The sequence below is a fragment of the Budorcas taxicolor genome, chromosome X, assembly GCF_023091745.1.
Source record: "Budorcas taxicolor isolate Tak-1 chromosome X, Takin1.1, whole genome shotgun sequence".
Taxonomy (NCBI): Eukaryota; Metazoa; Chordata; class Mammalia; order Artiodactyla; family Bovidae; genus Budorcas; species Budorcas taxicolor.
In genome coordinates, this window is record NC_068935.1 from 10,258,330 (window position 1) to 10,284,837 (window position 26,508).

General features: G+C 43.6%; 2 protein-coding genes across 2 annotated transcripts; one reads left to right on the plus strand and one right to left on the minus strand.

Annotated features, from left to right (window-relative positions):
* Positions 1-40: 40 nt before the first annotated feature.
* Positions 41-10,060, plus strand: GLA (galactosidase alpha). Its single transcript, XM_052663283.1, has 7 exons — positions 41-249; positions 4,803-4,977; positions 6,009-6,186; positions 6,735-6,826; positions 8,453-8,614; positions 8,833-9,030; positions 9,382-10,060. Exons 1-7 carry the CDS (start codon positions 41-43, stop codon positions 9,685-9,687), a joined length of 1,320 nt encoding a protein of 439 aa, XP_052519243.1. The 3' UTR covers positions 9,688-10,060.
* Positions 10,061-15,384: 5,324 nt separating this feature from the next.
* RPL36A (ribosomal protein L36a) lies at positions 15,385-18,669 on the minus strand. Its single transcript, XM_052663336.1, has 5 exons — positions 18,559-18,669; positions 18,047-18,152; positions 17,773-17,840; positions 15,981-16,103; positions 15,385-15,469 (listed from the first exon to the last, which is right to left on the minus strand). Exons 1-5 carry the CDS (start codon positions 18,667-18,669, stop codon positions 15,449-15,451), a joined length of 429 nt encoding a protein of 142 aa, XP_052519296.1. The 3' UTR covers positions 15,385-15,448.
* Positions 18,670-26,508: the final 7,839 nt, after the last annotated feature.

Below are 26,508 nucleotides of genomic sequence, written 5' to 3' on the forward strand. Positions count from 1 at the left end.
AAATTTAAAACCCCAGATGACTCTTGGAAATCTGTGCTGTATGATGACCGCGATGGTGAGACCGGTGAGCAGAGTCCTGCGGCTGGGCTGCGTGCTGGCCTTTTGCTTCCAGGTCCTGGTTCCCTGCGGGCTCCCTGGGGCTTGGGGCCTGGACAACGGCTTGGCGATGACCCCTACCATGGGCTGGCTGCACTGGGAGCGCTTCATGTGCAACGTGAACTGCCAAGAAGAGCCGGATTCCTGTATCAGGTATCAGAGATATTGGGTACCTTCTTCCCTTCGCCTTTCCATATATTTGTCTGGATGTGTTTGGAAGGATGGAGGGTCTCAGCGAGAAAATTTTGAGCCGGAGGGAGAGCGCCCCTATCGCTGCTGCTTTTTTATCCCCAGCAAACTGCCCTGGATGGGGACTAGCCCTGAATTTTCTCTGTGACCCCTGGATGGGGACTAGCTCTAGATTTTCTCCATGTGACCCCTTAGGTTGGGAGTCTGGCCAGCGACCTCTTCTTCTCCACGTCTTTCTGCCTGTTCACCCACCTAAGGTTTTTCTCCATTTACCATCCAGTTCGTTCAGACCTTTATTGAGGGCTACTGCCCTGTCTCTGGAGAAGGCAATGGTACCCCACTCCAGTACTCTTGCCTGGGAAGTCCCATGGACGGAGGAGCCTAGTAGGCTGCAGTCCATGGGGTCGCTAAGAGTCGGACACGACTGAGTGACTTCACTTTCACTTTTCACTTGCATTCATTGGAGAAGGAAATGGCAACCCACTCCAGTGTTCTTGCCTGGAGAATCCCAGGGACGGGGGAGCCTGGTGGGCTATCATCTCTGGGGTCGCACAGAGTCTAACACGACTGAAGTGACTTAGCAGCAGCAGCAGCAGCAGCTCTGTCTCTGCAGGGTACTAGCACTGAGAACAGCTGTGGTGAGTAGGAGAGACAGGACTAAGACAGGTGTCATTTCTTCTTTTGGGGTCACGGGTTCCTTGGCTTTAATTTGAGGGAATTTAGAGAGACCATAATGTCTCCTAGATCTCCCCACCCCATAGCCCTTGGGTATGGCGTCTGGTTGGAAGGTTATGTGGAGGATCTTTAGTGGATAAGACAAATATGGATCCTATCAGACCCACACATCCTTTGTCTGCACATTGGGAAAGCAACTCTTACCTCAGGGAACCAACTCTGGTGATCTTTAAACAGTTCTTATCTCACACAGGTTGACTTTCAACTAGATAATCCATCTGAAGGACAAAGCACAGTGCAATACCAAACCCCCTCAATTAGGCATATGGAAGGAATGTTCTTATCCCATGCTCATGCTCAGCCCACGTGTCTGACTCTTTGCGACCCCGTGGACTGCAGCCTGCCAGGGTCCTCTGCCCATGGAATTTTCCAGGCAAGAATACTGGAGTGGGGTGCCCTTTCCTCTTCAAGGGGATCTTTCTGACCCAGGGATGCGTCTGTTGCGTCTCCTAATAGGCAGGTGGATTCTTTACCACGGCTTCCTAGGTGGCGCTAGTGATAAAGAACAGACACGGGTTCAATCCCTGGGTCAGGAAGATCCCCTGGAGGAGGAAAGGGCAACCCACTCCAGTATTCTTGCCTGGAGAATCGCATGGACAGAGGAGCTTGTCGGGCTACAGTCCATAGGGTCACGAAGAGTTGGACACAACTGAGTGAGGGCACAGGCAAGGAATGTTCTTAGCCTGGAATCTATGGGGAAATTAATGCAAATCTGCAAATGTGAGTATATGTGTTTTTCTGGAGAGAGGATCTTGAGCTTTGTTCAGATTCTCAAATAGATCTCCATCTAGAAAAGGTTAAGAATCACTGATAGATATTGTTTAAAAACATAAAGACAACCTTGGTGCAGAGCCCCTCTATAAGCAGCGGTCATGGTACATCCCAGTGGCCATAAGTTATTCCTTTGAATGTCTTTACAGATGTTGGTCAAACATGACAGTTAATTGGCTTTCTAAGTTTCAAACTAAATCCATCATGACCCTGGAGTAAATTATGGCCATCCCATATTTCTTTCTGTCTTTTCTTTTTTTTCCTAAGTGGTGGTTGTCTTATTTTTGTATCTGATTATGAAATTAATGCATGATTATGGCAAAAAATGTGGATAGTAAAGAGTACAAAGAAGATAGATTCCCCTCATTTCACCACCCAGAAATAATCATGGTTAAAGTGTTAATATTCGACCTTTCCTTTTTTTTCTATGTAAATATAAACATGAATTTCTTTTTAAAGTGTTTTTCAGTAAAAATGAGATCACGTTTATGTCTCGAGCAGTTAACAAGACTCTGAAGTCTGCCTGCCTGGGTTCAAATTCTAGCTTATTATTACTTTGCCAGGTGATCTTGGGCAAACTGATGATCCCTTTGTAAATTGAAGAGTGAGTGCCTGGCACAGAATGAGAGTTTCATAAGTGCAGATTGTATGTATTCACCATACTTTATTTAAACAATCTCCTGTTCATAACTACTCACACTCTTCAATTTTTCATTATTATGAACAAAGCTTACTAATAACCACCCTTGTACCTCATCTGATTTTTTTCCCTAGAAGTCTAAATCCTGGGTCCAAGGGTATGCTCATTTTGTTTCATATCAAACTGTCCTCCCCCAAAAGTTTTACAAATGCACCTTCCCAACAACCATGTGGGCTTCTGTGGTGCCCTGCAATGCAGAAGACCTGGGTTTCAATCCCTGGGTCAGGAACATCCCTCGGAAAAGGGAATGACTACCCACTCCAGTATTCTTGCCTGGAGAATTCCATGGACAGAGGAACCTGGTGGGCTACAGTCCATGGGGTTGCAAAGAGGTAGACAGGACTGAGTGACTCAGGCTTGTGTACGAGTTCCTGTTTTTTGTTATTCTTCTGAAATTTGCCAATCTGGTAGTTGTTTTTATTTTCATTTATTTGATTACTGATAAAGTTGAACATCTGTTAATAAGTTAAATTGGTTGTTTGTTTGCATGATTTCTTTTCTGCACTGCTTGTTTGTTCCAAATTTTTCAATTGGAGTGTTTGGGGTTATTTTGTTTTCTTTTTGGGTTTTGTTTGTTTGGGGTCTACCATTAGTTGTGAATTCAGTGGTTCTTTTTTTTTTTTTGGACCATTTCGCACAACTTGTGGGATCTTAGTTCCCCAACCAGAGATCCAACCTACGCCCTTGGCAGTGAGAGCTCAGAGCCCTAACGACTGGACCACTAAGGAATTCCCAAAACAGTGGTTCTTGCTATATGCTGGTTTTGATATTTATGTATCAAACACCAGGTTTTTCCTTTATGATTTCTGGCTCTGGCATCATGCAAAGAAAGTTCTTTCCTATCTGAATATAAAATGGAATACAAAATTTATATTTTCTACTAGCATTTTTATGGGATTTTAAAGTATTTAAATCTTTAATCCAGCTGGACTTTGTTCTCCTATAAGAAATATTACATTTAATATGTACTAAATTTCATGATATCAAATGGCTTGAAGGATCTCTTTTCTGAACTTCCTCTTTGATTCTATTTATCTGTGTATTCTACTGCTAATAGTAGAGCACCAGCTTCATTTATCTTTTATAGACTATTCATGTATATAACTTTTGAGGTGACGTTTTTGAGTCATGTTGCAAACTTCCTTAAAAAGTCCTTTGGAGATTAGTTAAAGGTTTTAGTAAATGTCTAGAAGTGTACAGGGAGAGTTTGCTTTTTTTTAATACTGAGTTTTCCTATTCAGGAACAAAATAATGTGTCTCCGTTTATTCTCATAAATTGGAACATCCTCAGTTGGTCAGTTCAGTCGCTCAGTCATGTCCGACTCTTTGTGACCCCACGGACTGGAGCATGCCAGGCCTCCCTGTCCATCACCAACTCCCAAAGTTTACTCAAACTTATGTCCATTGAGTGGGTGATGCCATCCAACCATCTCATCCTCTGTTGTCCCCTTCTCCTCCTGCCTTCAATCTTTCTCAGCATCAGGGTCTGAGAAACAAATGAGTCTGTTCTTCACATCAGGTGGCCAAAGTATTGGAGCTTCAGCTTCAGCGTTAGTGCTTCCAATGAATATTCAGAACTGATTTCCTTTAGGATGTACTGGTTGGATCTCCTTGCAGTCCAAGGGACTCTCAAGAGTCTTCTCCAACACCACAGTTCAAAAGCATTGATTCCTCAGCACTCAGCTTTCTTTATAGTCCAACTCTCACATCCATACATGACTACTAGAAAAACCATAGCTTTGACTAGACTTCGTTGGCAAAGTAATGTCTCTGCTTTTCAATATGCTGTCTACGTTGGTCATAACTTTTCTTCCACAGCAAGCATCTTTTAATTTCATGGCTGCAGTCACCATCTGCAGTGATTTTGGAGCCCCCCAAAATAAAGTCTGTCACTGTTTCCACTGTTTCCCCATCTATTTGCCATGAAGTGATAGGACCAGATGCCATGATCTTAGTTTTCTGAATGTTGAGTTTTAAGCCAACTCTTTCACTCTCCTCTTTCACTTTCATCCAGACGCTCTTTAGGTTTTCTTTGCTTTCTGCCATAAATGTGGTATCATCTGCATATTCAGATATTCTGCATATTCAGAGGTTTTTGATATTTCTCCTGGCAATCTTGATTCCAGCTGGAAGAAACACAAGAGGAGTGAGAAGAAAAAGGGCCAGTTCATTTTACCCCCATTGGTTGTAATTACTACCAAATTATTACTGGGTTGAAAAATAAATTGCAAAACCTTGAGATGCCTAATAAATCGAAGTACCCAAGCATTTGTCTAATGAACTGTAATGATTCTTGGAATTTGTCTTTCAGCGAGAAGCTCTTCCAGCAGATAGCTGAGATCATGGCCTCAGATGGCTGGAAGGATGTAGGTTATGAGTACATCTGCATTGATGACTGTTGGATGGCTCCAGAAAGAGATTCAGAAGGCAGACTTCAGGCAGACCCTAAACGCTTTCCTGGTGGGATCCGCCACCTAGCTGATTATGTGAGTGTATGGGTAATTCTCTTTTTTCATTCAGGTGACTATAAGCATTTCTGTACATAATCTTGCTCAAAACACTTGGAAAGGAAAATAGCTGTTACTATCCAAATTGTAAGCCTTATTGGGTGGAATTTTCATCCCATCAGCAGATCTGTGTTTCACAATAGTTCTTGAGGCCCATCTTGGAGAAGTTGTCTTTTTGCTGAAACCACTGAATTCTCTAGGAGAAAAAGGGAACTTGGTTCTTGACATGCGTGCATATATTTCCATATAAATTTTGAGCAGTTATCACAATTGTACTATAGACTACAACTTTAGAAGATAGAAGGAATATGTTCTAGAGATTGTTAAAGAGCAATGGAGCCAAACACTAGTTAAAGGCAGTGAAGACAGATACTGAGTACAATTCAGTACTGTTGTAATAGGGAAAAGAGCCAAGTTCAATCCAAAATACACCAAAGATGAGTGGAGTTTTAAATAGCCAAATTGTGGGGGTCAGTGGATGAACAATTACTAAGAGGAGATATCAGGAGGAGGGCAAGCAAGCCAAGGACTTAGACATCAAGGCTGGGGCATAAGGAATTTGATCAGATATTAAAAGGTGGAGGGGGGAGGGTGACTTTGCAGGATTCTTACTAAAACTAGACAGGGTAAGCTAAGGCAGAGGCCTACTTGAGAGGGGGTTTAGAGGTGCCTAAGGTTCAGTCAAGGAAAGAGTCTTTGTCCAGATAAATCTATCATTGCCCTGAAAATGTAACTTTTAAGATCCCGTCAAACGAAGATCAGAGCAACTGACAGCTTTCACATCAGTTCTATGCTATTGTTACATGTAGAGTTTGAACTCAGCAGAACTGAGGTCTTTGCTCTTTATCTCCTGACAAACTAATCTGGATAATTTTATGGGCTGGGGGGCAGGGGAAAGCCCCCCCAGTATCTACCTGGTGAAGTGTACTGGTCTCTTCGTCCATCCTGAAATGGTTCTCTCTCTTTCATGATTGCCCTTCTAGCGAGGTGACTCTTTTCTCTCATTTCAGGTTCATAGCAAAGGACTGAAGCTAGGGATTTATGCAGATGTTGGAAATAAAACCTGCGCAGGCTTCCCTGGGAGTTTTGGATACTATGATATTGATGCCCAGACCTTCGCTGACTGGGGAGTAGATCTGCTAAAATTTGATGGTTGTTACTGTGACAGTATACAACATTTGGCAGAGGGTATGTTTCATCCACAAGATTTAGCCAAGAGCAAAAGGCAGAACTTTGAGGACAAGGTAGCTAAGCATCCAAAGAACTCTACTCCTCACTTTGGAAATATCCAGTCACGATACTGGAAATAATGATTCTCTGTGTGCCAGGGTTCCTGCCTCTTCTTTCAGTTTGTCCATCATTCATGCATGTAAAAGCCACATGTACCTAACCACAGCTAAGGCCATGAACTTTTCATGTAAGAGAGCTCTGAGTTGACTCCAGATAATTGTTAACTCTCTGTCCATCACTGGGAAAAGAGTCCCAGATGTCAAACAGTCACAGAGAGAACATCTTCCTTCCTGCCCTTCTTCAATATAGCCACCATCCCACACTCTCTCCTCAGAACAATCCCAGCAGTCTGGGTGGCACTATGCACAGTGTAAGCACAGAACAGTCACCTCTCTGTGCTGCTGGTTTAAAATAGAAACGTGGCCCTTCCAGGCAGCTTCTATTAAAAACATACAGTCCCAGCTGGAAATCCCTTTGTTTATTTTATACATTGTTTTCTTATACAGGTTATAAGCAAATGTCCTTGGCCCTGAACAGGACTGGCAGAAGCATTGTGTACTCCTGTGAGTGGCCCCTTTATATGCGGCCCATCTTTAAGGTGAGCTAGTGAGTCCAGAATCCAATAGAGCCTTGCTGGTAGATTTTCAGAACTCAAGAGCAAAGGAGACGAAGGTCCCTATCAAAGTCCAGCCTTACTTAATAGTCTCATCCTGCCGTTTCTCCCAGGATCCATCCGCCTCTCACCATGCCCACTGCTGTAACTGGAGACTAAGCCACCATCAGCCGAGAAGCCAGCCATCTTTGACTCTTCCTTTTTGTCTCATGGTTCACAAGCTATCCACAGCAATCCTTTTAGCACTGCCTACAAAATATATCCTGAATCAGCCCACTTCATTATCATGTTAACCTATTCAGTTTCCTTCTGTGAGCTTAACACTATATGGAATTATTTGTTGATGTACCTATTGTCTGTCTCCTCCATTAAAATGTAAGCTTCAGGAGGGCAGAGACCTTTTCTGACTTCGTCAGTGTATCCCTACCTTATGGTAAGTGTTGAATAATTACTTATAGAATGAATCCCTGTTATCTCCTAATCTCTGCAAAATTCTCTAACCTCTTTCTAAACATCTTAAACCTCAGATAGCCTACCTGCCTATCTACAAACATTTCTAATTAAACATAACAAATTATATGCCTGGGATTCAAATTGCCTTATCATCTGCTGGCTGAGTCCTGTGTAATTTGGAACTTTTACTTATTAAGATTATTTTAGTTATGTTTTAATTGAAGTATAGTTGATTTATAGTATCATATTAGGAAATCACTGTATTTGCTTCTGATTATAAAAGTAATACATGTGCATTTTGGAAAAGTTTGACCGTGAAGTATAGAAAAAATTAAAACCCTCCATAATCCCAATACAGTAGTCCCCCCATCCCACAATTTTTGCTTTTCATGGCTTTGGTTACCAAAGTCAACCACAGTCCGAAATATTAAATGGAAAATTCCAGAAACGAACAATTCATAAGTTTTAAATTGCACACGTTCTGAGGATTGTGATAAAATCTTATGCCATCTCACTCTATCCCGCCTGGGACATGAATCATCCTTTTTGTCCGGCATATGCATGCTGTGTACACTACCCACCCATTGGTACCTGTATAGGGGAAAAAGGTAGTACATATGATACCACTCAGAGTCTTAGAATGCATCCCCCACACATAAGGGGGGACTGCTGCACCTAGTTACTGTTTGCTAAATTTCCAGCAAAAACAGTGTTAAAACCATTTTAAGTTATATAGCTGACTTCTGAAGCAAGCGTCTTACAATGAAATTCCATTATATTAATGATAAGGATTTAGCTCTCCTCGTAGAGACCTTTATCGGGCTTCCCTGGTGGCTCAGACGGTAAAGCGTCTGCCTGCAATGCGGGAGACCTGGGTTCAATTCCTGGCTTGGGAAGATCCCCTGGAGAAGGAAATGGCAATCCACTCCAGCATTCTTGCCTGGAAAATCCCTTGGACGGAGGAGCCTGATAGGCTACGGTCCATGGGGGGCAAAGAGTCGGATATGACTGAGCGACTTCACTTTCACTTTTACTTTTCATAGAGACCTTTAATCTGTAAACTAAGGAGGCTACAAGTGCCTTTTTAAAACATGATTGTTTTCCTATCACAAGAATGTTAGTAGAAGGTAAACAGAAGAGTTCTCTCTGTTTTCACAGCCCAATTACACAGAAATCCGAGAGTACTGCAATCACTGGAGAAATTTTCCTGACATTTATGATTCTTGGGAAAGTATAAGGAATACCTTGGACTGGGCATCTTCTAACCAGAAGATAATTGTTCCTGTTGCAGGACCAGGAGGTTGGAATGACCCAGATATGGTAAGAACCTAAGCCCTCTGCTTCAAGCTCCTGAAGTGGACCTGTTTCCTTCCTACTTGACACCCACGATAAATCAGAAGGGAGAAGTTCCTGGGAGAAGGCTTTATGTGAGAGTAATCAGAGCAGGATGCCCTGGAAGGTGACTTGACTCTATGTCTAGGTAACTAGACAGAGAATGTTTTATCTGCCTTGAATTCTTACTTCATTCTTTGTCCCAGTTGGTGATTGGCAACTTTGGCCTCAGCCGGGATCAGCAAATAACTCAGATGGCCCTCTGGGCTATCATGGCGGCTCCGTTACTCATGTCCAACGATCTCCGAAGTATCAGCCCTGAAGCCAAAGCCCTTCTTCAGGATAAGGATGTAATTGCCATCAACCAGGACCGCTTAGGCAAGCAGGGATACCAGCTTAGAAAGGTATAGTAAATAATGTTCTATGAGAGAATATAGGAATTGGCCAGGAACATCTTCTCTTGCCTTATCATTTACAATTCATCCAAATGTTTATTTGGGGTGTGTATTTTACGATGGTTTAATACTCAAGTACCAAGGTTGTCTTGGACTGAAATCTGTTACTTTATGGAGGATATGCACTGATCTTTTAAGAAGGCATTTTTTAATCTTGATATCATAGTTAGTGATGAGGCTCCTTTGTGCTACTTTTCTCTAGAAGTGCTTGATAATTCTAAGACATAATGCCACAAATAATATGGCAACTTATTGCTAGTTACCAAACTACCACACCTCTTTTTCTGGCTTGTTTTTCAGGAGGACAACTTTGAGATATGGGAACGCCCTCTCTTGAACTTAGCATGGGCTGTGGCTATAGTAAACCTGAAGGAGATTGGTGGACCTCGTTCTTACACCATCACTCTTACTTCCTTGGGTCGAGGACTGGCCTGTAATCCCAACTGCCTGATCACAGAGCTCCTGCCTGAGAAGAGGAAGCTTGGGTTTTATGAATGGACTTCAAGTTTAAAAACTCAAATAAATCCCACAGGCACTGTTTTGCTTAGGCTAGAAAGAACAAGCTCAGCTCAGTTCAGTTACTCAGTTGTGTCTGACTCTTTGTGACACCGTGGACTGCAGCATGCCAGGCTTCCCTGTCTATCACCAACTCCAGGAGTTCACTCAAACTCATGTCTATTGAGTGGGTGATGCCATCCAATCATCTCATCCTCTGTCATTCCCCTTCTCCTCTACCCAGCATCATGGTCTTTTCCAATGAGTCAGCTCTTCGCATCAGGTGCCCAAAGTATTGGAGCTTCAGCATTAGTCTTTCCAATGAATATTCAGGACTGATCTCCTTTAGGATGGACTGGTTGGATCTCCTTGCAGTCCAAGGGACTCTCAAGAGTCTTCTCCAACACCACAGTTCAAAAGCATCAATTCTTCAGTGCTCAGCTTTCTTTATAGTCCAACTCTCACATCCATACATGACTACTGGAAAAACCATAGCTTTGACTAGACTTCTTTGGCAAAGTAATGTCTCTGCTTTTTAATATGCTGTCTAGGTTGGTCATAGCTTTTCTTCCAGAGCAAGCGTCTTTTAATTTCATGGCTGCAGTCACCATCTGCAGTGATTTTGGAGCCCCCCAAAACAAAGTCTGTTACTGTTTCCATTGTTTCCCCATCTATTTGTCATGAGGTGATGGGACCAGATGCCGTCTTAGTTTTCTGAACGTTGAGCTTTAAGCACACTTTTTCACTCTCATCTTTCACTTTCATCCAGGGGTTCTTCAGGTTTTCTTTGCTTTCTGCCATAAAGGTGGTGTCATCTGCATATCTGAGGTTATTGATATTTCTCCCAGCAATTTTTATTCCAGCTTATGCTTCATCCAGCCCAGCATTTCACATGATGTACTCTGCATATAAGTTAAATAAGCAAGGTGACAACATACAGCCTTGACGTACTCCTTTCCCGATTTGGGACCAGTCTGTTGTTCCATGTCCAGTTCAAACTTGCTTCTTGACCTGCATACAGATTCCTCAGGAGGCAGATCAGGCGGTCTGGTATTCCCATCTCTTTAAGAATTTTCCAGTTTGTTGTGGTCCACACAGTCAAAGGCTTTTGGTATAGTCAATAAAACAGAAGTAGATGTTGTTCTGGAACTCCCTTGCTTTTCTGATGATCCAACAGATGTTGGCAATTTGATCTCTGGTTCCTTTGCCTTTTCTAAATCCAGCTTGAACACCTGGAAGTTCATGGTTCACATATTGTTGAAGCCTGGCTTGAAGGATTTTGAGCATCATTTTGCTGGCATGTGAGATGAGTGCAACTGTGCTATAGTTTGAACATTCTTGGAACTTTTCTTTGGGATTGGAATGAAAACTGACCTTTTCCAGTCCTGTGGCCACTGCTGAGTTTTCCAAATTTGCTGGCAAATTGAGTGCAGCACTTTCACAGCATCATCTTTTAGGATTTGAAATAGCTCAGCTGGAATTCCATCACCTCCACTAGCTTTGTTCATAGTGATGCTTCCTAAGGCCCTGTTGACTTCTCATTCCAGGATGTCTGGCTCTAGGTGAGTGATTACACCGTCATGATTATCTGGGTCGTGAAGATCTTTTTTGTATAGTTCTTCTGTGTGTTCTTGCCACCTCTTCTTAATATCTTCTGCTTCTGTTAGGTCCATACCATTTCTGTCCTTTATCGAGCCTGTCTTTGTATGACATGTTCCCTTGGTATCTCTACTTTTCTTGATGACAGCTCTAGTCTTTCCCATTCTGTTGTTTTCCTCTATTTCTTTGTAGTGATCACTGAGAAAGGCTTTCTTATCTTTCCTTGCTATTCTTTGGGACTCTGCATTCAAATGGGTATATCTTTCCTTTTCTCCTTTGCCTTTAGCTGCTTTTCTTTTCTCAGATATTTGTAAGGCCTCCTCAGACAACCATTTTGCCTTTTTGCATTTCTTTCTCTTGGAGATGGTCTTGATCACTGCCTCCTGTACAATGTCATGAACCTCCATCCATAGTTCTTCTGGCACTCTGTCAGGTATAATCCCTTGAATCTATTTGTCACTTGCACTGTATAATTGTAAAAAATTTGATTTAGGTCATACCTGAGTGGTCTAGTGGTTTTCCTTACTTTCTTCAACTTAAGTCTAAATTTGTCAATAAGGTGTTTATGATCTGAGCTAGTCAGCTCCCAGTCTTGTTTTTGTTGACTGTATAGAGCCTCTCCATCTTTGGCTGTAAAGAATATAATCAGTCTGATTTCTGTACTGACCATCTGGTGATGTCCATGTGTAGAGTCTTCTCTTGTGTTGTTGGAAGAGGGTGTTATGACCAGTGTGTTCTCTTGGCAAAACTGTTAGCCTTTGCCCTGCTACATTCTGTAAGGCCAAATTTGCCTGTTACTGCAGGTATCTCTTGACTTCCTACTTTTGCATTCCAGTCGCATATAATGAAAAGGACATCTTTTGGGGGTGTTAATTCTAGAAGGTCTTGTAGGTCTTCGTAGAACCATTCAACTTCAGCCTCTTCAGCATTATTGGTTGGGGCATAGACTTGGATTACTGTGATATTGAATGGTTTGCCTTGGAAACAGAGGTCATTCTGTCATTTTTGAGATTGCAAGCTAGAGTGCATTAAAAAGCTTCCTTTACGAGTGACTACCCTGCTTTTGTCCATCTTCAGCTGTTTTTATTTCCTTGCGTAAGATTTTCCACATTTGAGCTATCTGAAAACATTTTGGGGAAAAGCCTTTGAACCAGATATGAATAGCTGAGAAAGAATAGCTTAGTAATATTAATAAGTAAAATAATAATTAACAGACATACCTCGTTTCGTTGCATTTAACAAATACTGTGGGGGGTTGGCGTGGTTTCTGTCAAAAATTGAAGCAACCCTGCGTCTGTCACAAGTCTATCGACCCTGTTTTTCCAACAGCATTTACTCACTTCATGTCTCTGTGTCACATTTTGTTAATTCCCGCAATATTTCAACCTTTTTCACTATTACTGTATTTATCATGGTGATTGTGATTTACTACGGCAAAAAATATTGACTCACTGAAGATTTAGATGGTAGCTAGCAATAAAGTATTTTTAATGCATCCATTGTTTTAGACATAAGGCTATTGCTAATATTGAATAGATTACAGTGTAAAGGTTAAGTTCTATATGCACTGGAAAACCAAAAAACTGGTGACTACCTTTTTATCTGTTGCCTGTATTGGAACTACAGACCAGGCACTATTTTAGATGCACAAGATGTACTGACTTCACAACAACCCTGATGCAGGTACTTAATCACTGTAAATTACAGCCAGGAATTTAAACCAAGGCTGGTGGCTCAACTGGTAAAGAATCCACCTACAATGCAGGGAGACCCCAGTTCAATTCCTGGGTTGGAAGATCCCCTGGAGAAGGGATAGGCTGCCTACTCCAGCATTCTTGGACTTTCCAGGTGGTTCAGCTGGTAAAGAATCCACCTGCAGCGCAGGAGACCTGGGTTCAATCCCTGGGCTGGGAAGATCTCCTGGAGAAGGGAACAGCTATCCACTCCAGTATTCTGGCCTGGAGAATCCCATGGACTGTATTGTCCGTGGAATCCCAAAGAGTTGGACACAACTGAGACTTTCACTTTTTAACCCTTACACTGCTACCTACTTGGATGGCACTAATTCTTAGCCTAAATGCCAGTACTTTGGCCACCTGATGCAAAGAAAGAGCCAACTCATTGGAAAATACCCTGATGCTGGGAAAGACTGAAGGCAGAAGGGGGTGACAGGATGAGATGGTAGGATGGCATCACCAACTCAGTGGACGTGAGTTTGAGCAAACTCTAGGAATAGTGAAGGGCAGGGAAACCTGGCATGCTGCAGTCCATGGGGTCGCAGGGTCAGACACAACTGAGTGACTGAAATGAACTAAAAGGGAATATAAAAAGAAAACTACTTTCTCAGTTTAAGGGGGAAAAAAGAATTCCCTTTATAAATGGACGATTTAGAGGTAACCCATGCATGTGTGCTCATCTGCTTCAGTTGTGTACTACTCTCTGCAGCCCTGTGGACTGCACCCCACCAGGCTCCTCTGTCCTTGGGATTCTCCAGGCAAGAGTACTGGAATGGGTTGCTATGCCCTCCTCCAGGGGATCTTCCCTTCCCAGGGATGGAACCAGTGTCTAGTATGTCTCCTGCAAAGGTGGGTTCTTTACCACTCACTGTGCCACCTGGGTGGCAATCCAACAGACCACATTACTGAATTTTTATGGAAGAATCTTGTCAGGAAACACCCCTCCACACACAATTTTCTAAATCTAGAAACAATTGTTTTTGTAATCTAGGTCCAACAAATGCAAATGGCTTTTTCACCAACAGTTGGTACATTATGACCTAAAATACTAAACATCTGGACAGAAGACACCCTCCGCTCGAAGATGAATTGCCTTATCTTGAGGTCTCATGGTGAGGCAATGAGTTTCAAATTGGGGTATGGAGGAATGAGTCACTGGAGGATTTCCAACCTTCTTTTTCCTCTCGACTTTCCTGGTGGCTCAGACTGTAAAGCATCTGCCTGCAGTGCGGGAGACTGGGGTTCAATCCCTGGCTCGGGAATCCCCTGGAGAAGGAAATGGCACCCCACTCCAGTACTCTTGCCTGGAAAATTCCATGGATGGAGGAGCCTGGTAAGCTACAGTCCATGGGGTCACAAAGGGTCGGACACGACTGAGTGACTTCACTTTTTCCTCTCGTTAGTTTACTTAAGGACCAACCTGCAGCTAATGCTTCAGGCCTGCCCCTTCTCCACTTCCCCTTCTACCATTACCCATTTCCCACAGAAGCAAAAAAGCTCTTCAGCTCACCCATCATGAATGCAGGACAGTACAAAAGGCCCACTCAAAACACGATGCGCATGTTGTAACATTCCTTAGGCTGTCAGGGGATAACCAACTTTTTTTCAATAAAACTGGAGGACTATTGACTAAAACTGTCCGTTCATAAAGTTGGAATAGAATTTGCAAATCCAGACTTAATTCATCCACAGAAACTTGGAAGGAAACACCTCCCTGTCCAGTTACCAAAATGCATAGCTGATTTGTTTCACCTCCAGTTTTGCTGCACAAGGATGAAGAATACAAAAACATACAGAGGATTCCAACTCTTAGGCATTTTACAACGTGAATAGGTCATTCCCCATAGATTCCACTGGGGAGTTTAATAGAAATTCTACCCTTTGCAATGATTTCAGTGACTTTTTTATCTACTTAAAATCCGAGGAAGTTTTGGTGGGATGAGAGCAAGTCTAATACATATCAGGGCTTCCCCAGTGGTGCAGTGGGAAAGAATCCACCTGCCAAGCAGGAGACTGGGATTCAATCCCTGGGTTGGAAAGATTCCCTGGGAAAGGAAACGGCAACCCATTCCAGTTTTCTTGCCTGGAGAATCCCATGGACAGAGAGGAGCCTGGCAGGCTACAGTCCATGGGGTCACAATGAGTTGGATGTGACTGAACAATACTATGCCTAGAGAACTGGGTTGAAATTCCTCAACTTTAGCTGACTTAAATTCTGGTGACTGTAGTAGTAAACATGTGAGACAAATTATGTCATGCCTGGTGAACCCCATATTCAATATGGACATAATTGTTACTAATCTCATCCCATTAGCAAAGTTTCAGTTCTCTACTTATATTCCATGATAACCAGTAACAGCCTTAGGTTTTTAACAATAAGTCCCAACTGCTGAAAGTACCAAACCCATCACAGCATCTGATATGAGTTCAACCAGTCAGATTCAACTCCTAATGAGTCAAGAACCCAAAACCATCAAGCATAAATAAGAGGATTTTATTGATGGCATTTTTATTGTCTTCATAATAAAATACGAAGCTCAAAACTGGATCACTTGGCCCTGCAATAGAACAGGAAAAAAAAGTGAGTTTTTATATTTTGTGAAGAATCTTTACTCCATCAATAATAGTGTCTATTCCTAAAAGGATCACCATCCCTAATTAAAAACCAGTCTTTTCACTTCCCTTCTTACATCAAAACTCCAGAATCTATGGATCTTAGTTATATTGAGAGGACTGACTGCCCCTGATCTTAATGAGGGGCCACAAAAAATGAGTAGGCAGAAATCTTCAGCTCTCAACATCTTCCCTGGTAGCTCAGATGCTAAAGCATCTGCCTACAATGCGGGAGACCCAGGTTCAATCTCTGGGTTGGGAAGATATCCTGGAAAAGAAAATGGCAACCCACTCCAGTATTGTTGCCTGGAAAATCCCATGGATGGAGGAGCCTGCTAGGCTAAAGTCCACGGGGTTGCAAAGAGCTGGACACGACTGAGCGAGTTCACTTTCTTTTCTTTCAACATTACAAAACCATATAGAAAGGATTGCACCTTTCACCCCATAATTACATACCTTTCTCTTCTTATCACCTCCCAGCTCAAAATGCTTGCATCTCTTAATAGCCAGCATTCTCTTTGATCTACAGTTGGGCTCAACACATTCAAGCCTCAGTACAATCTTCTTTGTAGTTTTAGCCTGGAAAAATAAGTCAAAGCCTTCATAAATCACTGCAGAAAATCCTTCTTCAAAAATATGACTATGCTGGGTCAAGTATGTAAAGCAAAGCTCTGCAAATTTTAAGAGTTGTGACAATTTGTCTTTAGCTATAGGGAGAAAACAGAATTGTGAAAATAAGTAGATGTTGTGGTGACCCAAGGAGGGTCTTGGAACACAGAAACAGTAAAACAAGACCCTTATCGTCCTTCTCTCCATGTTGTAACTATTAATGGATTTCAGGTCCTCCTGAGCAGTATAAACTATCTCCCTTCCTACCCCATAGGGAGAAGGTATTTGCCTTACTCTTCCCCCTACCCAGTATACATGCCTCATCCAATCAGCAAATGACCCACAAGACCCCTATCCCACTCCTTGTACCCTGAGTATAAAAGTGGACTAAGGACCCCTGTTCAAAGTCAGTTCTCCCTTGAGCTAGCCTGCTGTTCTAGCAGCATCTCCCATTCTAATAAACTTTATTTCCCACTCATTCTGTCTCATGTCTTGAAATTCTTTTCCAACTCGCACCTGGACCACGACAGATGTGAGAGAAAATAGTGGCATTATCTATTTGAAATCAAGTTCTCCATTCAAATCAAATATCATAGAGGGTTTCTTATCAAATAGGCCCTCATCACACCACCTTGGCCTTTTAGCAGGTAAGTATTCTGCACAGGCAGAAATGGGTCAACTGAGTCCATGCAACTATACTTCAAACAGCGCCTGCAACCCATTAAACAAGGTTAATAAATATTACTTAATCTACTCTTCAGAGACTACTAACAATTACATTGAGATTTTCAGTGCTATTATGTAACTCAGAAAGTACACTTCCCACAAACACTCAACTTTTAAAGCCTGCTCCTGTAGTCAGAATTCTACTGCTACTAGTTTGCAGTTCTCAAAAGGGCAAAAACACAAATACAATGTCCCCATCTCCTAAACAAGCTACCCAAACGTGGAAATGGAAATTACCACCTTGAGATCAAACCATTTATTGTACCTAAATGTACACTGAAATCATTCCTGAATAGTTTCTGGAACCAGGCCGAATGAGGAGCTAAGTGCCAAAAGAAATGCTGTTTGTGGGAAGGCTATGCTCCAAGCATTGTGTACTTTAAGGGGTAGACAAATTGGAACAGAAACTCAGAAATTCAGACGGAGAACCACAGGTTATTCAGGAAGTCAGTGGCAGACCTAAATGGCTATTTAAAGAACTTTTAAGTCTTCCTCAGGTAAGTAGCTGACTTCAGGGTTCTGAACAGAACTGAGGCTCAAAATAAGAGAAAGATTCTTAGTGCAAGCATGACGGCTCCTTAGGACATGACAACAGATGAGAGCAGGGCAAAGGAAAGGATTTACAGTTGTGCTCAAGCTTCAGTCTTTAGGAAAGAAAGTCTCATTCCTTGATGTCTGCCTCTTCACAAAGAGGAGGACAAAAAATATAAAACAGCGATGCGGTGCAATACTGTACAGTGCAGTCAGACCTGGACTGCGCTCCCAGCGACTAAATATCTCCACCGGTAATTGAGGAAACTTCACTGAAACTATGAAACACACACCTATACTGTAGACGTGTGTGGGCTAAAAGCAAATGTGAAGTCTCTGCCACGGTCAGTGAGAAGCATATCAAACAGTAATTATTACGAACCTTTTTCCGGAAAATCGGCTTAGTCTGCCCACCATAGCCACTCTGTTTCCTGTCATAACGCCGCTTTCCTGGGAGAACGCAAGGTATTTGTCAGGGTTTATCAAACACAACCAATCAAAACAGACACGTGGAAAAGTCTTCTCATCGATTTTATCTTGGACTTTCCAGCAGAAATATCAATGCCCAAGTGGAAAAGGGAGGGGAGACTGGGCTCGCGTATTCGATTACTACACAAATGTTGCATTAAAACCAAATCACGTACAAACCATCTTACCCTGGGCATACAGAGAATCCTTGCCCTTCTTGTACTGTGTCACTTTGTGGGGCTGATGCTTCCCACACTTCTTACAGAAAGTCCGGCGGGTTTTTGGAACATTCACCTAGTAAATAAACCGTTCAGAACATACAGTGTTATCAGACCATCGGCACAAAGCCCAACCCGACCCAGCTGAAGCTAAGGCATCCCACGAGGACTCGACTCTCAAACTCCTCGCCAACACACAACGCTGACTATAAGGTGGTCTAGCCCCATGTACTTCAAGTATAGCGGCCTCTGCCGAGTCCCAAACTAAAACAAGAACATATTCCCTCTACCGCTGCCTACGTCTACCCCATCACTTCAATGCCTGGCCCCGAAGCCCAGTCCCTTTGGGCTCGATCCTGGCAATAGTGGGTTCCTTTGGTACAACGAGTCCACTCAGGAGCCTGGATTCATCCCGAGACAACACCATCAACAGAGAGGGAAAGATTAAACTGGATGTTACCAGATCCCCCCGCCCCGCCTACCATGTTTGTGAGAGCGATACCAGCACAGAAAGAAAGAGACCGGGCCGGAAACGGAAGTATATAGGAGGTTTCTCGTCGCGCTTCCTCATGGGAGTCGGTGGGAACAACCATAGAGTCTCAGGCTCTGTGCGTACCTCCCTCTGGCGTCTGAGAGGACTCGACTCAGAGCTGCAGGCACAAGCTTAAAGAAGGGCTCTGGCTGAGGCTGATCCACTCTCTTCGACTTCCTCTCGCCCCACTCCAGCTTTGCAACTTTTCCTCACTTCCTCACTTTTGGCGGATACTGCTGCGTAGCAGCGTTAAGTGAAGGAAGCAGTGCTTCCAGATCGTCTGGCTTCCATGTGCCTATCCCCGAGGGAAGCCAGGACCAGAGTGAACTGGACGAGCCCTCCACCTCCATGTCCGATTCCTGTTCCACTTCGAGGTCACTGGGAACAACATTTCAGTGAACTGTCGGTTCACTGAAGGCTTACAGGGAGCCAGTGCTCTAGTTCATCTATCACATCGCTAGTTGTTGCATTCAACAAATGTTTATTGAATGCCTATTCTGTGTTGGGCACCGTTCTAGCGGAAGGCGGGCAGGCTTAGTCGCTTCAGGTGTCCGACTCTTTGGCACCCTATGTAGTGTAGCCTGCCAGGTTCCTCTGTCCATGGGATTCTCCAAGCAAAAATACTGGAATGGGTTTCCATGCACCACTCCAGGACATCTTCCAAACCCAGGGATCGAACAGGCAGTCTCTTAGGTCTCTGCATTGGCAGGTGGGTTCTTTACCACTGAGCCACGTGGGAAGCCCTCATAAATGTATAAATGGGCTTCCCTGGTGGCTCAGAGGTTAAAGCGTCTGCCTGCAATGCGGGAGACCCGGATTCGATCCCTGGGTTGGGAAGATCCCCTGGAGAAGGGAATAACTACCCACTCCAGTACTCTTGCCTGGAGAATCATGGACGGAGAAGCCTGGTGGGCTACAGTCCACGGGGTGGCAAGAGTCGGACACGACTGAGCGACTTAGAGACTAAATACTTTGTAAGAAAAGAACAGTGCTCAGCATCAAACAGCCCCCGTTTGTTTAGGGAGCAAGTTGGCTACCCTAGGTTCTGCAAAGTGAGGATTAAATTGTTCCGCTCCAACAACAGCAATAACCAGGCCAAAAGAGAGAACATATCCAGCAGCTCACTTCTTTGCACACCTGGCAGAAGTCATGTGCCAGGTTTCAAGAGAGTCCATCAGAGAAAGACTGAAGGGTTCTGGGCATTTTAAGTGAATTGTCCCATAAAATTCTCACAGTAATTCTAGAAGGTAGCTGATACTATTGTTCCCATTTTACAGTAGAGGAAACTGAGGCCATAAGGTGTTAAACCATGTGCTCGATGCTGATAGTATTTAGTCTGGAGGAGGAAATGGCAACCCACTCCAGTATTCTTGCCTGGAGAATCCCAATGATAGAGGAGCCTGGCAGGGGTCTCTAACAGTCCATGGGATCTCAAAGAGCTGGACACGACTGAAGAGACTTAGCACATACAATAGTATTTAGTAGAACCAGGTGATCCGACTCCAGAGCTTGGGTTCCTTTACCATAATATAATATGATTGTTGTGGCCTGGTAATTATAATCAATCAATCAATCAAGTCAGTCACTCAGTCGTGTCCGACTCTTTGTGACCCCATGAACCGCAGCACGCCAGGCCTCCCTGTCCATCACCAACTCCCAGAGTCCACCCAGACCCATGTCCATTGAGTCGGTGATGCCATCCAACCATCTCATCCTCTGTCATCCCCTTCTCCTCCTGCCCTCAATCTTTCCCAACGTCAGGGTCTTTTCAAATGAATCAGCTCTTCGTATCAGGTGGCCAAAGTATTGGGGTTTCAGCTTCAACATCAGTCCTTCCAATGAACACTCAGGACTGATCTCCTTTAGGATGGACTGGTTGGCTCTCCTTCTAGTCCAGAGGACTCTCAAGAGTCTTCTCCAACACCATAGTTCAAAAACATCAATTCTTCTGCGCTCAGCTTTCTTTATAGTCCAACTCTCACATCCATACATGACCACTGGAAAAACCATAACCTTGACTAGATGGACCTTTGTTATAAAGTAATGTCTTTGCTTTTTAATATACTGTCTAGGTTGGTCATAATTATAATAGCTAACATCTATTGAACACTTATTATATGCCAGGCATTTTCCTAACTACTTCACATACTACCTGCTTTTATCCTAACAACCCAGGTGATATATACCTTTATTAGTATTTAACAGGTGAGAAAACAGGCATGAGACATTAAAGTTGATTTAATGGTATGGCATTACCCAAAGTCACACCAGTGGTTATTGTATGGAGCTGGAATTTGATCCTGGGTAGTTTCAAGACCACAGCCTTGTACCTCACTGTGGCATCACAAGGGGCAGCAGGAGCATCTACAGAGTAGAGAATGATGAAGAGAGAATTGGCAGGGACCCAGGAGGAGGTGTCGCTGGATTAGAGGCTCAGGATCCTTGACGGCCTGGGCTCTCATGCTTGCATTACCCTCCAGGAACACCCACGAGTCTAGAGCTGACTCTCTGATCAGCTCTATTTTGTTGAACAGTGTCTGGGAATGAGATAAAAACATTACCACTGCCTACCGCATTTCCCAAAAGTTTCTTTGCCCAACAGCCAGCCTATAGGCTCAGAGCATTTCCTTCTTCTCCTCAGCCTCTTACGCAGTGTTACTGGCCTTCGAGTTGTTTCTAGAGATTTCTGATGTTAGCAACATGGAAATATGAAGACAATGGACATGGCCCCTCTTAGTCTAATGGACCTTAGTTCTTTTTATCACACCTCATGTGGCATAGCTTTGGTTTAGATTCCTTCACCAATCCTGGTCTCTGGTTTGAACATGATCCTGCTCGTTGATTTCCCTTAAGATGAGGAACTCAGAATTGAACACAGGACTCCTAGACGTAGCCTGGCTTCACAGTGTATGTGACTTGTTCACTTACCTACATCTAGACATTGGCACTGTTTGGGTGCACTCCTTCCGTCACCTGGACAAGTGTGTGAGAGGAGTGTACATGGGCAGAGTGAGGGAAAGTGAGTGTCTGTGACCAACTCTCAGGCAGATCCCTGGAGCAGCTATTCAGAGGTGGCTAGTGAAAGGATAAAAATTGTCAACAAAATAGATCATGCAACACTGGCTGCCCCTTTATCTTGTATGGATCTGAGGATTAACTAGTCAACTAGCCTACAAATATTTTTGAAAAATGTCTTGTTCCCTTAAAAATTCTGACAGACTTCTAGTGGGATTTATGATCTGTTTCTACATATAGCACCTGTGCTGTGCTGTGCTTAGTCGCTCAGTCATGTCTAACTCTTTGCAACCACATGGACTATAGCCCACCAGCCTCCTCTGTCCATGGGGATTCTCCAGGCAAGGATACTGTAGTGGGTTGCCATGCCCTCCTCCAGGAGATCTTCCCAACCCAGGGATCTAACCCAGGTCTCCCACATTGCAGGCAGATTCTTTACCCGCTGAGCTACCAGGGAAGCCCCACATATGGTGCCTAGGACAAGTAAATATGGCAGTGGCTGATGTGTCAAGATAGGCAAGCAGATCAGTTACCCAGGGCTCTGTGGCCATCATGGTCTATAGCCAGTACTATCTGCATGTTCTAGGAGAGCCCTCCTGGAGACGATCTCTGCTAGAACGTGAGCTAGAAGGTGGCTGAGGAAACATTCAGGCTTCAAGCAACACATCTAGTCATCTTTTATGAGACGAAAGAGAAAGTTGTAAATGAAGAGTTAATCCCCGAGGCTGAATCTAAAATGGAGAAAATCAACATCCACAAAAAATGGGAAGGACACATGTCAGTGTGTGGGCTTACACTCAGACATTTTTATCTGTAGAAAAAAAAAATGCTTTCTTAGAAAATGACTCAGCAGGGGGAAGTCTTGTCTCTACCTCTGTCAGGATCTGTACTTTGGGGTCCCTTCATCAATAGTCTCCATCCTTCATTGTCAAGTTTAACTGTGTGGCCTCAAGTCTCTGCCTTAGAGGACATGAGACGCTAAAGACACACTCCCTTGCCAGTCCCTTTGTTTTGTCTCCGCAGATCTGCATTTCTCCTCTTTTCTGGAAGTCTCCCCTCCCTCTGTTGACCATCCCAATGGTCCTTTAGCGATGTCGTCCCTTTACGTTGGGGAGGTTGGCCTGAGGACGTGTCTGCTCAACCCAGCCTGGTCTAGAGTCTCAGTGGCCCCAGTCAAGTAGAGAAGAGTTCTTTCAGAGCAGACTCAACTAGTACTGTCAGAGGTCCCAAGCAAATGAAGGGCGGGGACTGCTGGGCGGGTGGGGGGGTGGTGGAATAAGGACAGCAGCAGGGAACCAGATACCATGCTGCTGAGAAGAAGAAAAAAAAAGACATTGGTTTAAGTCAGGAAACAAAAAAAGGGAACTGAGTGGCTGTGAAAGGGTGGGGTTTGCTCAGACTGTCCTTCCTCTCTGGACTGTAAGAATATGTCTCCAGGGCCAGTGTCTTCTGACATCGAGTCCCGACTTCCAAGTCCCGGCATCTCAATGCATCCGGGGAGCTGCCTGCATTAAAGTCAGAACTGAGGTGGGTCTGGGGCATGGCAAGGGCTGGACAGCAGCAGTAACTGCCTTTCCTAGGACCTTGAAGGTCAGAGAGAAAGCGTGGCTGGTGCCATGTAGTCTGAGGCAGGAGGAGGCAGATGGAGGGTGGGAGTGTCATCGCCTAAGGCCCTGGTAGTCCCTTCTGATAATCAGAAGAGGCTGGAAGGGTCCTTTCTGGGGAGGTCATAGTTGGGTGGAGACAAGAAAAAAAAAAGTGACATGAGGTGACCATCTGAACAGGTAGCAGATGTTGGAAAGAGGCAACTCTGCACAATTTGGCAGAAAAGTAAGCTTTCATGCCCGTGGCTAAAAAAGCCAGGATAAAAATAAACTGTTTGGGTAATATTGCCAGAAGACCCAAAATGGATCTTTGTGTCAATGAGACCTTAGGAAAAAGAAATTTTTAAGAGGCAGATTGTCTAAAAAAATTGGTCAAAACGCATATGCTTTTGAGCTCTGTAAGCTACGGAAAGGCTCAACCAGAGTGGAAAGCCTCTGGGTGCATTGGGCCAGTACTGCTGGGATCAGAGCTGCCTTGTTGGAAGGACTGTGCGTGCCAACCTCGTGGTAACAGTGGGTAAGAGATTGGGCCAGAAGTCAGCCTCGGCCTCGCGGCCCAGACAGTGCGGCCAACCCCTGAGGTCATGGGGAAGCTTTTTCCTATTACCATTGCCTGCCATGTGCACGGCTCTCTTCTTTTCTAGGCTCCATCATTTGCTTCTCTCCTTTCCTCTCCTCTCCATCTGTCTCTCCCTTCTCCTCCTTTTCCTCCTTCTCCTTTCTCTACCTGTATCCCCTCTTCTTTATCCCCTCCTTGATTTTGTTCATTACCACCCCGGAACAGAGCCAATGCTTAATAAATTCGTGGGGAATCTCAGTGAATTCTTCTTGCCCCTTTCTTCCCCTGCTGTTTTCCCTTTGCCCTTTCCCCCTACTTGCCTAGTGCCTTCCCCATAGGATTGTCGTGAGCAGTGTGTTATCCTATGTAAAGTAGTTAAAATGGGGCCCAGCAATAGGCAGTGTGCCCATCTCAGTGTTTGCTATTATTTGTATTCTGCCTGAGACCTGTCAAGGTCCCCAAAAGGCCTGCCTAGAACAAATGTGTGGGGTCTAGAATAAAAAGGATTGCTGGCTCTGACCAAGACATCCTTGGGTGAGTGTGGGCCAAATGGAATTCCAGTCCAGTTTCCCGGTCACCCTGCTCTCCAAGCTCCACGTCTCTGTCTCATGTTGTCTGTTTCCGAAGGTAGGGCAGCAGCAAAGCCCAGAGGCAGGGCTCTGTACAGCTCAGGGGTTGTCTTCTGTGCTGTTAGTTACATGCTGCTTCTGCTCCTTCCCTCATTTTGCATGCCAAGCCCCTGACCAAGGGTGCTACGGCCTCTTGGAGCCTCAATTATTTGATAAAAAATGTCACCTACCAAATAAGCCACAAGATGCAAATACCCTAAATAATCTAAAGCGTTCTACTGAAATGGAATCCCTTAGCGTTAGCCCTATCTGGTCTATTCTGACCCCTTCAGACAACTTAAACTGTCTACTTGCCTTCAAGTCCAAATTCCTGTGGCTTATGGCTAGCGATGTGTTTGTTTAGAATCTTTTGTAAACTCCTCATGGTGAGAACTAGTGCAACTTTCCATCCACTTCTAGGGTCTGGGTGCAATTTAAAATTATCATCAGTATGATTTACTATTTCCATTTGAGCAAATTTCCTATAGAGAGTTTCCTTTCAGCGGACTAGACCCATACCAGGAAGTGACTTAGGTATAAGGGGAAGACATGGCTTTTGAAAACCAGTCTGAATGTTCTCCAAAGAGTCATCAGACACTTGCTGCTTTTTGCCCGTGGATGCCATGCCGATATCCGATGGCTAGGCCCTCGGAATAAGAGTGACATAGAATTTTCAGGAAGGCAGTGCTCAGTAAGAAGTTAAGAGACAGACCTTGACCTAATTCACTCCAAAACTGCTGGGTTATGCAAATGAAGCCATCAGGGGGAGGGGGAGAGAGAAATGCTCTGAGGACCCTGAAACAAATGGGCCACGTGTGACTTTCGGTTTCTCTGGAGGTTCATGTGCACTGGCTGAGGGTGTTGGGAGAGCATTTGAAAAGCAAAAGCCTTAATCCCAGGCTTTCCACCTCCCTCTCTGTGAGCAATTACCACATCCCCTTAGGGTTAACATCAGTTAGCTGAACTTCCAGAAGAAGCTATTCTCGCTGCCTTACATCCCCCAAATGAAAATGAATTATAGTCTATTAACTCCTTCCTACATATTTATCTGTAATAGAAACAGAATAAAAAGAAACTGATTAGAAGTGGAGCAGAAAAGAGACAAAAGTATGGAAAAACAGGTTCTCCAAAACTGCTATTTGGAGTGGAAATCAGTCACAGTGTTTCTGGAAACTATTTTGTCAATATATTTCAAAATGCAAAAGGCACAAACTTTTTGACTCAGCATATGATGTTTATATAGAGATCCTAACAACATGGGAAAACATCTGAAATAATGTTAAACAAGAACTTTAGATATTTTGTGGACAACGTATGTTGGGTGAAGGAAGGATACTTAGGTAATAAGTATCTAAGTATGAGAATAAGAAAAATAAGCAAACTATAAATATTAGGTGCAATATGATCTCAAATATAGTCAGAAAAACACAGAGAAAAAGAATGGAAGGAAACATGCCAAAGATTAATGTGTCTGGATAATGAGCTTGTAACTGATGTTTCCTTTTTAATATCCCTGTACTTAAAACATTTTCTATAATGAACATGTTTTACTGTGATATTGAGGGAAAAAATAATATATTTAAACCAGGGAAAACAAAAGCTAAATTGAGAAAGAAGGCCAAAGGGTCACACAAATCCAGAGTGAAAGACGGACATCCTAGCAGTCAGTCACTCTCAGGGCAAAGGAGCAATGCTGAAAGTATCACCACCAACCTGTTGCTCAAGGGAAACTTGCAGATTGGTTATCTGGCTCTCCTTTCATCACTTGGCCAGAATCTATTGTCTCTAGTGCAGGGCAGAAGAGTTGACAGAGACCAGAAATGTCCAAAACCACAGAAGAAAATTGTAAAATATTAACAACATGAGATGCTGAAGAAGAACCAGAGTGCTGAGACCTTTTAGAAACGATTGCAGTAGATGAGAATTTCCCAGGTTAGCCAGCAGCCAGAAAACTGATTTTCCTGGAAGTCTTCATCACAAATTTGGTCACCTGTAGCAATGACTCTGGAAACATCATCAAATAATTAGCTTTCACTGGGACCTGAACAGACCTTCTTGAGGACTTAACAAGAGTAATTATGGCTCTTTGTTGCTATGGGTATGATATTTTAATG

Bases quoted from the DNA above. Each gene is read 5' to 3' on its own strand.
- GLA (XM_052663283.1), top strand. From the start codon at position 41: ATGATGACCGCGATGGTGAGACCGGTGAGCAGAGTCCTGCGGCTGGGC. The intron at 6,827-8,452 runs GTGAGCTAGTGA...CTGTTTTCACAG, and splicing joins ATATGCGGCCCATCTTTAAG to CCCAATTACACAGAAATCCG. The intron at 9,031-9,381 runs GTATAGTAAATA...CTTGTTTTTCAG, and splicing joins AGGGATACCAGCTTAGAAAG to GAGGACAACTTTGAGATATG.
- RPL36A (XM_052663336.1), bottom strand. From the start codon at position 18,669: ATGGTTGTTCCCACCGACTCCCATGAGGAAGCGCGACGAGAAACCTCC. The intron at 18,153-18,558 runs GTAGGCGGGGCG...TTTATTTACTAG, and splicing joins GTATCGCTCTCACAAACATG to GTGAATGTTCCAAAAACCCG. The intron at 17,841-18,046 runs GTAAGATGGTTT...GCGTTCTCCCAG, and splicing joins GGATTCTCTGTATGCCCAGG to GAAAGCGGCGTTATGACAGG.